The sequence below is a fragment of the Bufo gargarizans genome, chromosome 4, assembly GCF_014858855.1.
Source record: "Bufo gargarizans isolate SCDJY-AF-19 chromosome 4, ASM1485885v1, whole genome shotgun sequence".
Taxonomy (NCBI): Eukaryota; Metazoa; Chordata; class Amphibia; order Anura; family Bufonidae; genus Bufo; species Bufo gargarizans.
Genome location: NC_058083.1, coordinates 508,053,621 through 508,065,715, shown reverse-complemented (window position 1 = coordinate 508,065,715; position 12,095 = coordinate 508,053,621). Strand labels below are relative to the sequence as shown.

Here is a 12,095-nt window from a genome sequence, read left to right as displayed (position 1 = left end):
CAGTTATAATGCCTACGGTAGGTATGGTATGCAGCAATGGTGCAAATACTCCACCTTATGAAATGGAGTAATGCAAACGACAAGAACTGCTGGCTACTGTGGACACAATCTCGGAAGATTGCAAGGGAGTCGAGATAGGGCCCAAATCACTGATCCCCTCTCCATCCTTGGGGGTGTGCAGGAGACCAAGGAGAAATGTTCTGCTCTGGTCTGCTTGCGCGCAGTTCAGAAACTGCCCGTGGCAGAATAGGCCACACCGGTGGGGATATCAATCAACGACCCAGAGGGCAGAGTGGGAATCTAAAGGTCGCTCCACCGGATTGCGTAGGTGGAGCTTATCAACCAAACGACCCAGAAGGGTGGAGTGGGAACTTTCCGAGGTTCTCCATTGGATCATGCAGGTGGAGAATTATCAACCAAATGGCCCCGGAGGACGGATTGGGAAACCAGAGGTCCTGTACTGGAGTGCACTGGAGAACTATCAACCACACGACCAGGAGGGTGGATTGGGAATACTCCAGCTGTCCTCCCTGGATCTGCGCAGGTGGAGGAAAATCAACCAACGACCCAGGAGGGCGGATTGGGAACTATAAGATGTCCTCCCTTGTCCGCTATAGGACACAGGCCCAGCCTGGTACCACACAGACCGGGTGGTCCTGCGGTGATGAGGAGGGGCGTATGAACACACATTTTTACTCTTTTTTTTAACTACGATGTCCAAGTAGGCAGAGAGGCTGGAAGGGGTTAACTGTGTTAATGTTTAAGGCACATTGTACTGGAAATTAGGTCACAGATAAGTGCAATTACTCGCCTATGGAAGGCTGGTGCCAGTTGCAGAGGTGGCTGGCCAGAAAGGGTTAAGCTGTCTGCAGACAGGGGGAAGGGCTTAGCAGCATGTGGGAGAGGGAAGCGAGGCGGGAAGAATTCGCGCCACACGCACACCCACCCCCTATCCAGAGATGCGATTAACCCCCTAAGTGCCCAGACACGAGTGGATCGCATATAGGGGAGTGGGGGAGCTCCACCGCTCCCTTCCTTGCCTGTCGACCGATGCATGGTACCAGTCTGCAGCGGATGAAGCTGCGGCCGGGCCAAAGTGTTCGCGCACTGCCGACCGGGAGCTGTCGGTCTGCCGGGGCGTAGAGGGACCGAGAACAGAGTGGAAGCGCCGCATTCGCCCACCGGACGGGGATGTCACCCCGGACTGAAAGATCGCTGGCTGAAAAAATCATGCAGCGGCCGGCATCATACTGGCGTTAACCCTTCCGGAGTGGCGCTTGTTGGTGCCGGTCCCCGAGAGGGGTGTAACTCCTTTTCCTAGATGGTGGTAGCTGCGGGACCACCACGGAGTATAACCGTGGCCGGCCGAACAGGAGCGCTGCAATGAAGTTTTTTTTAAACGCCCTAAGTGGCCGCGTAGCCGGCGGCCTAGAGGGGAAGTGTGGGGGTCCTGGTGGCACAACAACATAGTCTGACGCAGATCTGCTGAAAACTAATAAGGCAGCAGTGCGGTCGACCGGCACTGGCGCAGCTCGACCCCGGGAGAACAGGGAGGGAGCTATACCCCCTCCAGACTGGAGAGAGAGCTTTAGTTTTTTCTAGTGTCAATAGGAGGCAAGACCTCCCTGCTCTGAAGATTTTTTATTTTAGTTTATTTTTTTCCTTTTTAAGATGGGAAAACAGTGGACGCCTCGTGGACTGCCAGGGGAGGAGCTAACAGCTTTTACTAGTGTCAACGGCTCCTAGAGGACATAGCTATACCCACGGTTCCTGTGTCCCCCAATGAATATGGGCGAGAAACTATTTTTTTGTCACCTTACATCACAAAAAGTGCAACACCAAGCGATCAAAAAGGTGTATGCCCCATAAAATAGTACCAAACAGTCACCTCATGCCACAAAAAATGAGCCCCTACATAAAACAAAAATCGGGCAAAAAATAAGAATATGGAGACAATAAATCCTTTTTTTTGTTGTTTCAAAAATGCTTTTATTGTGTTAATTATTAGGTATTGCAGTGTCCGTAACAACCAGGTCTATTAAAATATGACATGACCTAACCGGTCAGGTGAACACCATAAAAAAAATATATAATAATAAAAACAGTGTCAAAAAAGCCTTTTTTGTCACCTTACTTTACAATAAGGATAATACCAAGCGATCAAAAAGTCACACGCACCTCAAAATAGTACCAAACTGTCATCTCATCCTGCAAAAAATTTGACCCTACCTAAGATAATCGCCCAAAACATAAAAATAAAAAATACTATGGCTCTCAGAATATGGAGACAATAAAACATGATTTTTTTTTGTTTAAAAAATGCTGTTATTGTGTAAAACTTAAATAAAAAAAAGTTGACATATTGGGTATTGTCACATCCGTAAGAACCTGCTGTATTTTTTATACAACAGGTTCTTACGGATGAGACAATACCCAATACGTCTACTTTTTTTTAACATCACATGACCTAACCCCTCATGTGAACACCGTAAAAAATAAATAAAAAAAAAAGCTATTTTTGTCACCTTACATCACAAAAAGTGTAATACCAAGCGATCAAAGTCATACGCACCCTAAAATAGTACCAGTCATCTCATACCGAAAAAAATGAGACCCAACATAAGACAATCGCCCCAAAAAATATTTTAAAAAAAACTATGGCTTTCAGAATATGGAGACAAAAAAATATTTTTTTCAAAAATGCTTTATTATTATGTAAAACTGCTCTATAACAACCTGCATCCGTAACAACCTGCTCTATAAAAATAGCACATGATCTAACCTGTCAGATGAACATTGTAAAAAAACTAAAATAAAAAACGGTGCCAAAACAGCTATTATTTGTTACCTTACCTCACAAAAAGTGTAATATAGAGCAACCAAAAATCATATATACCCTAAAATAGTACCAACAAAACTGCCACTTTATCTCGTAGTTTCCAAAATGGGGTCACTTTTTTGCAGTTTTTTACTCTAGGGGTGCATCAGGGGGTCTTCAAATGAGACATGGCAACTTAAAATTATCCCAGTGAAATCTGCCTTCCAAAAACCACATGGCGTACCCTTCCTTCTGTGCCCTGCCGTGTGCCCGTACAGCAGTTTATGACCACATATGGGGTGTTTCTGTACACTACAGAATCAGGGTAATAAATATTGAGTTTTTGTCTGTTAACCCTTGCTTTGTTAGCGGAATTTTTTTTATTAAAATAGAAAATCTGCCCAAAAAATGTCCTTTAGTTCTTGTGGAACACCTAAAGGATTAACAAAGTTTGTAGAACCAGTTTTGAATACCTTGAGGGTGTAGTTTCTAAAACGGGGCCATTTATGAGTGGTTTCTATTATGTAAGCCTCACAAAGTGACTTCAGACCTGAACTGGTCCTTAAAAAGTGGATTTTGGAAATTTTCTTTAAATGGTAAGATTTGCTTCTAAACTTCTAAGCCTAAGGCCTCCTGCACACGAACATGTGGGCCCCGTAGTCATGCAAATTGCGGGCCGCAATGCACGAACACCAAGCGTAGGGCAGCCGCAGCGGATCGCGGACCCATTCACTTTAAAGGGGACCTTTCACCTGAAAATGAAAGTTAAACTAAAGATGTAGCCTTACTTACATGCCCCTGGTATTGCTTATTCAGTCATTCATTTTTCAATCAGTGCCCCCCGTTTGTCCGCGCTGCCCCCCAGAATATTTGCCCCCTTGTAGCTAATGAGCCATTTGGCTCAACTGGGCGGGCCTTCAAAAGTTCTCCCGGGCGTGTCATTCTTCTCCCTGGCACGGAGCGCATCCAATCAGCGCGCTCCGCTCTTAGCCAGGGAGAAGACGCTCCAGTCCTCGCGAGATTCGCGAGAACTAGAGCGATTTCATCCATCCGGAGCCGGCGCCATCTCGCGAGAACTGGAGCGTCTTCTCCCTGGCTAAAAGAGGAGCGCGCTGATTGGATGCGCTCCGTGCCAGGGAGAAGAATGACACGCCCGGGAGAACTTTTGAAGGCCCGCCCAGTTGAGCCAAATGGCTCATTAGCATACAAGGCGGCAAATATTCCAGGGGGCAGCGCGGACAAACGGGGGCACTGATTGAAAAATGAATGACTGAATAAGCATGTACGTAAGGCTATATCTTTAGTTTCATTTTCATTTTCAGGTGAAAGGTCCTCTTTAATGGGTCAGCGATCCGCCCGTTCCGCAAAAATATAGAACATGTTCTATCTTTTTGTGGAACGGAAGTACGGGACGAAACCCCATGGAAGCACTCTGTAGTGCTTTCGTAGGGTTCTGTTCAGTGCTTCAGTTCCGCACCTCCGGATTTGCGGACCCACTGAAGTGAATGGGTCCGCATCCCGTGATGCAGAATGCCGACGGAACGCCGCCGTGTATTTCGGATCTGCATATGCGGTCTGCAGCACTGGCACGGGACACATACGGTCGTGTGCGATAGGCCTAAAATGGCTACTACAGGAAGTTTCTCTTCCTATAACATCCACTGGAAGCAGAAACATGGGTATGGGCAACATCGGTGGCTGGGGGTCTGACTGTAGGGAACTGCATGACCACCGCTGCCTTATATCCATGGCTGAATTTAATGCTTGATTATTCCTGTCGGTCCCAGAGAAGTGAATGGTGCAGTGGTCCCGCATGTGTATTTCTGCTCCATTTATCCAGGGGACTTGGGGACCCTTGTTATCATGATCAGTCATGGTCCCCGGGCCCTGGCGGTTGGACTCCAAGCAATAATTTATCACCTACCCTGTGCATCAGTGGGGGAGCCAGTGGCCAAATTTACAGTAATCAATTACCGTATTTTTCGCCCTATAAGACGCAACTAGGTTTTTGGGGAGGAAAATAGGAAAAAAAATATTTTTAACCAAAAGGTGTGCTTTTGGTGGGTTTGGAACTAATGGTGGTCTGTGGATGGCACTATTACTAGGGATCTGTGGCTGACACTGTTATGGGGGGGGGGGGGGGGGATCTGTGGCTGACACTGTTACGGGGGGGGGGGAGATCTGTGGCTGACACTGTTACGGGGGGGGGAGATCTGTGGCTGGCACTGTTACGGGGAGGGGATCTGTGGCTGGCACTGTTACGGGGAGGGGATCTGTGGCTGGCACTGTTACGGGGAGGGGATCTGTGGCTGGCACTGTTACGGGGAGGGATCTGTGGCTGGCACTGTTACGGGGAGGGGATCTGTGGCTGGCACTGTTACGGGGAGGGGATCTGTGGCTGGCACTGTTACGGGGGAGGGGGATCTGTGGCTGGCACTGTTACGGGGAGGGGATCTGTGGCTGCACTGTTACGGGGAGGGGATCTGTGGCTGGCACTGTTACGGGGGAGGGGATCTGTGGCTGGCACTGTTACGGGGAGGGGATCTGTGGCTGGCAACTGTTACGGGGAGGGGATCTGTGGCTGGCACTGTTACGGGGAGGGGGATCTGTGGCTGGCACTGTTACGGGGAGGGGATCTGTGGCTGGCACTGTTACGGGGAGGGGATCTGTGGCTGGCACTGTTACTGGGAGGGGATCTGTGGCTGGCACTGTTACGGGGAGGGGATCTGTGGCTGGCACTGTTACGGGGAGGGGATCTGTGGCTGGCACTGTTACGGGGAGGGGATCTGTGGCTGGCACTGTTACGGGAGGGGATCTGTGGCTGGCACTGTTACGGGGAGGGGATCTGTGGCTGGCACTGTTACGGGGAGGGGATCTGTGGCTGGCACTGTTACGGGGAGGGGATCTGTGGCTGGCACTGTTACGGGGAGGGGATCTGTGGCTGGCACTGTTACGGGAGGGGATCTGTGGCTGGCACTGTTACGGGGAGGGGATCTGTGGCTGGCACTGTTACGGGGAGGGGGATCTGTGGCTGGCACTGTTACGGGGAGGGGATCTGTGGCTGGCACTGTTACGGGGAGGGGATCTGTGGCTGGCACTGTTACGGGGAGGGGATCTGTGCTGGCACTGTTACGGGGAGGGGATCTGTGGCTGGCACTGTTACGGGGAGGGGATCTGTGGCTGGCACTGTTACGGGGAGGGGATCTGTGGCTGGCACTGTTACGGGGAGGGGATCTGTGGCTGGCACTGTTACGGGGAGGGGATCTGTGGCTGGCACTGTTACGGGGAGGGGATCTGTGGCTGGCACTGTTACGGGGAGGGGATCTGTGGCTGGCACTGTTACGGGGAGGGGATCTGTGGCTGGCACTGTTACGGGGAGGGGATCTGTGGCTGGCACTGTTACGGGGAGGGGATCTGTGGCTGGCACTGTTACGGGGAGGGGATCTGTGGCTGGCACTGTTACGGGGAGGGGATCTGTGGCTGGCACTGTTACGGGGAGGGGATCTGTGGCTGGCACTGTTACGGGGAGGGGATCTGTGGCTGGCACTGTTACGGGGAGGGGATCTGTGGCTGGCACTGTTACGGGGAGGGGATCTGTGGCTGGCACTGTTACGGGGAGGGGATCTGTGGGTGGCACTGTTACGGGGAGGGGATCTGTGGGTGGCACTGTTACGGGGAGGGGATCTGTGGGTGGCACTGTTACAGGGGGGGTCTGTGGGTGGCACTGTTACAGGGGGGGTCTGGGTGGCACTGTTACAGGGGGGGATCTGTGGGTGGCACTGTTACAGGGGGGGATCTGTGGGTGGCACTGTTACAGGGGGGATCTGTGGGTGGCACTGTTACAGGGGGGATCTGTGGGTGGCACTGTTACAGGGGGGATCTGTGGGTGGCACTGTTACAGGGGGGATCTGTGGGTGGCACTGTTACAGGGGGATCTGTGGGTGGCACTGTTACAGGGGGGATCTGTGGGTGGCACTGTTACAGGGGGGATCTGTGGCTGGCACTGTTACAGGGGGATCTGTGGGTGGCACTGTTACAGGGGGGATCTGTGGGTGGCACTGTTACAGGGGGGATCTGTGGGTGGCACTGTTACAGGGGGGATCTGTGGGTGGCACTGTTACAGGGGGGATCTGTGGGTGGCACTGTTACAGGGGGGATCTGTGGGTGGCACTGTTACAGGGGGGATCTGTGGGATGGCACTGTTACAGGGGGGATCTGTGGATGGCACTGTTACAGGGGGGATCTGTGGATGGCACTGTTACAGGGGGGATCTGTGGATGGCACTGTTACAGGGGGGATCTGTGGATGGCACTGTTACAGGGGGGATCTGTGGATGGCACTGTTACAGGGGGGATCTGTGGATGGCACTGTTACAGGGGGGGATCTGTGGATGGCACTGTTACAGGGGGGGGGGGATCTGTGGACAGCACTGTTACAGGGGGGGGGATCTGTGGATAGCACTGTTACAGGGGGGGGGGGATCTGTGGATAGCACTGTTACAGGGGGGGGGGGGGGATCTGTGGATAGCACTGTTACAGGGGGGAATCTGTGGGTGGCACTGTTACAGGGGGGGATCGGTGGGTGGCACTGTTATATATGTGTCATCCACAGACCCCCCACCCCATAACAGTGCCATCCACAGACCCCCCAGCCCATAACAGTGCCACCCACAGACCCCCCCCCCAACCCCTTAACAGTGCCATCCACAGATGTTCCCCATAAAACTGTCATCCACAGACCCCCCCCCCACCACCACTCCAGTATACAAATATAAAATGTCTCATTCAATTAAAAGTGATTACACATGCCCCCTCACTCCTAATATTACCGTACATCCTAACAGCTTCCGTACATCCTAACTTGCCTGCGCCGCCTGCTTCATTCATAAAGTAGGCGGCGCAGGCACGTGACATCAAGGAGTTACGCTGCCGCCTGCATTCTACAGATGCGGTTAGGATGTACGGTAATATTAGGAGTGGGGGGGCATGTGTAATCACTTTTAATTTAATAACACATTTTATATTTGTATAGTGCAGCACTGGAGCGCGGGGCTGGGCTACAGTGACTGCACCGCCCTGCCGCAATTGCCGGCCCCCAGCTCCTCCCCTCCCCGCTCTCGCATACATCGCAGCCAGCGATGTAAAAATGTCAGCATTCGCTCCATTTTTACCCCCCATTTTGGGGGGGTGCGTCTTATGGGGCGAAAAATACGGTATCCCCTAACCTGTGGATCAGTATGATTCCCAGCAGCTAAAGCCTGAGATCACACATTTATCACTTACCCTGTGGATCAGAGGGGGGTCCCTGTGGTCATACCGCAAGCAATCATATAAAGTATTTATCACCTATCCTGTGGATCAGTCAAGATTCTGGTGGTTGGACCCCCAGCGATCATACAATTATCACTTACCCTGTGTATCAGTAGGAGTCCTGGCGGTTGGACTCCCAGCAATCATACAATTATCACTTACTCTGTGGATCAGTGGGGGTCCCAAGGAGTTGGAGCCAGCGACCATACATTTATTACTTACCCTCTGGATAGGTGCTAAGTGTTGTTCATAGGCCAGTAAATGCCGAGATATCGGTAATCGCCACTGGAGTCCAAGGAGGCATGCAGTAAAAATTCACTAGATGCCCTAAAGCGGTATATATTGCTGACTATATGGTAAAGAGGAATTGCCTACCAAAAACTATACTTACCAGGGGGAGGTAAATAGCCATGGAACAGCACACTGCCACATGAGGAGCGCTCCAGTTCTTCACATAACAACAATCTTCTTACTACAGGATAAAGGAAAGACAACAGAATATAAAAATCAGTTCCTCTACACGGCATCTGACCCACTTTAGGAGTAAAAATACAGGCCTAAAACATAAAGCCCTATACATATACTGCGCATGTTTATGCATATGTGAATGAATGAATGAATGAATGAATAATAAAGATTGGCTGCCGGCTCCTTCCCTCTCCGGGTTCCACTGTCCTGCTTGGCCCCCTGAATGTAAACTTAAGATTTGGCGGTGCTGCCTGAACGGATCCGTACAGCCCCAATGCATTCTGAGTGGATGCGGATCCGCTCAGAATGCATCAGTATGGCTCCGTTTGGCCCCCGTTCCGCACAGCAGGCGGACACCCGAACGCTACTTGCGGCGTTTTCGTGTCCGCTTGGCCGTGCGGAGCCAAACGGATCCGTCCAGACTTACAATGTAAGTCAATGGGGACGGATCAGTTTGACGTTGACACAATATGGTGCAATTTAAAACGGATCCGTCCCCCATTGACTTTCAATGTAAAGTCTGGACGGATCAGTCTGACTACAAATTGGACTTGGACTTTTTTCTGAAATATAATGCAGACGGATCCGCTCCGAACGCAAGTGTGAAAGTAGACTAAATATGCTCCCCTTTGCAGGTCTGCCCAGAAAAGGGAAGGGGTTGAGCTGCCCAAAACTTGCCCACCCCATTTAAGGGTAAAAAAAAGGTTTAATCGCTAGTGTTGAGTAAAGCAAGCTCCATCCAAAGTCGCTTTGTTCAAAACTTTGGAATAATACTGTACGGAGATTCGTATCCGTATAGTATTCGAATGTATGGGCTCCGATGAGCCGAAGACTAGTACCTCGGAACCGAATCCAAGTTCAATTTCAAGTTTTAAAGTTGTTTTCCACTTTAAAAATCAATTACTGAAGTTATTCAACAAAGTCACGTGCGACGTTGTGAAGAACTAGGCTCATCGGAGCCCATACATTCTAATAGTTAACGGAGACGAATCTCCGTACAGTATTATTCCGAAGTTTTGAACGAAGCGACTTCTAAGGAAGCATCTGAAGCTCGCTTCGCTCATCACTAGTTATCACATCAGGACAACAATCAAAGAGGTGACCACAGAGAAAACGAGCGGAGTGCAATGTCTTTTCTAAGACCACTTTGGAGACATGCTACTGAAGTGAATCAAGCGTGCAGTACATACGCGGTCACCTCTCCACTACTGTCCGGGTGCGATGGGACCACACTTTGAACACAGGAACAGGTCCCAGAGGTGGGATCCGCACCTATCAGACATGTGCATCTGCCATAAATGGCCAAGATGGGAATACCCCTTAAAGGGGTTATCCAACCCCTATAGTGACCCCCTAATACCCGGGCCCTCGTATACATTATACTTACCTGCTCCCCGGCACCCCCATTGCTCCCGATCCCTGCACAGCCGCTGCTGCATCTCCCTGTCACTCGGTTTAAAACATCTGACGATGGGGAGGGGATGGTTTATCAGCCTCCCTAGCATCATCCGCTAAGCTAAGGTAGCCTCGTCTCCATTGCGGTCTGCTATTGGCTGCTCCCCCGTCGCCGGATATTTTGAGCTGAGCGACGGGGAGATGCAGCGGTGGCCGCGCAGGGATCTGGAGCAATGTGGGTGCTGGAGAGTGGGTAAGTATATTAAATAGGAAGGGCCTGGACATTGGGGGGGGGGGGGGGGGGGGGGTTGTCATTATAGGGGTTGGATAACCCCTTCAAAATAAGAAATTCGCCTCTGCTACACCTTTATACTATACTGATGCTTCCCCCTAAAAGTGAAACCATGAATACAATTACCCAGAGGAGTAATTCCATAGAATTCAGCTTCATGGCGCAGAACATTCAGACTGACTCCTCTGGAAAACAATAGAGGGTACATGTAAAAGTCAGGCTATTTACCAGATCACCACGCAGACTATTACTTCCTGCAAGCTTTGACAGACGGCTCCCATACACCCGCCGTGAGCATCCCGCATCACGGATCGCAGACCCATTTACTTTAATGGGTCCGCAATCCGGGAGATGCGGAACGGAGGCACGGATCAGAAGCCCGCAGAAGCCCCGCGGAGTGCTTCCGTGGGTTTACTGTACGTACCTCGGCACCGCAAAAAAGTAGTGGCATGCACTACTTTCTTGCGGTGCAGACAGATCACGGACCCATTCAAGGATCTGCATCTGTCTGTGGCAGCCGCACGGATGTTGCCGTGCATTGGGGACTGCAAATTGCGGTCCCCAATACACGGAACGGCCGCACAACAGCCGTGTGCATGAGCCCTAATCCTGTACAACCTCTAACATTAACAATATATTGATTAGATACAGTGGTTTGCAAAAGTATTCACCCCCCTTGACTTTTTTCGTGTTTTTTTTGCCTCACAACCTGGAAGTAACATGGATTGTTTGAGGATTTGCATCATGTAATTTACAGAACATGCCCACAACTTTGAAGATGTTTTTTTTTTTTTTTATTGTGAAGCAAACAACAAATAGGACAAAATAACAGAAAAGGTCAATGTGCATAACTATTCACCCCCCTAAAGTCACTACTTTGTAGAGCCACCTTTTGCGGCAATCACAGATCAAAGTCACTTTGGATAAGTCTCTATGAGCTTGCCACATCTTACCACTAGGATTTTTACCCGTTCCTCCTTGCAGAACTGCTCCAGCTCCTTCAGGTTGGATGGTTTGCGCTTGTGAACAGCAATCTTTAAGTCTGACCACAGATTTTCTATTGGATTGAGATCTGGGCTGTGACTCGGCCATTCCAACACATTTACATGTTTCCCCTTAAACCAGTCAAGTGTTGCTTTAGCAGTGTGTTTGGGGTCATTGTCCTGCTGGAAGGTGAACCTCCGTCCTAGCCTCTGATCACGCACAGTACAGGTACAGGTTTTGCTTAAGAATATCCCTGTATTTAGCACCATCCATCTTTCCCTCAACTCTGACCAGTTTCCCAGTCCCCCCAGTATGATGCTGCCACCACCATGTCTCACTGTGGGGATGGTGGGTTACCTTAGGTCTCTGTTCTGCCTCTTTGATTAATGCCCTCCTTGCCCGGTCCGTAAGTTTTGGAGGACAGCCGTCTCTTGGCAGGTTTGCTGTTGTGCCATTATCTTTCCATTTGGTTATGATCGATTTGATGGTGCTCCTGGGGATCATCAAAGATTTGGATATTTTTTTATAACCTAACCCTGACTTGTACTTCTCAACAACATTGTCCCTTACTTGTTTGGAGAGTTCCTTGGTCTTCATGGCAGTGTTTGGTTAGTGATGCCTCTTGCTTAGGTGTTGCAGCCTCTGGGGCCTTTCAAAAAAGGTGCGTATATGTAATGACAGATCATGTGACACTTGGATTGCACACAGATGGACATCATTTCACTAATCATATAAAACACAGAGAGAGAATGCACCAAACAGATATAACACTGACTATGCTGGCAAGACATAAATGCAGGTATTAAAAGCTGAGACTTTTGCCAATATA

At 50.2% G+C, this 12,095-nt stretch overlaps 1 protein-coding gene across 2 annotated transcripts in view; it reads right to left on the bottom strand.

Moving 5' to 3' along the window:
- Positions 1-12,095, bottom strand: part of KCTD3 (potassium channel tetramerization domain containing 3) — a 70,246-nt gene that overhangs the window by 40,658 nt on the left and 17,493 nt on the right. For both annotated transcript variants that reach the window (XM_044290807.1, XM_044290809.1), the window contains exons 5-6: positions 10,409-10,467; positions 8,519-8,599 (exon numbers count right to left, since the gene is read on the bottom strand). In XM_044290807.1, coding sequence (XP_044146742.1) covers positions 8,519-8,599; positions 10,409-10,467 — 140 coding nt within the window. The remainder of the gene's footprint in view (positions 1-8,518; positions 8,600-10,408; positions 10,468-12,095) is intronic.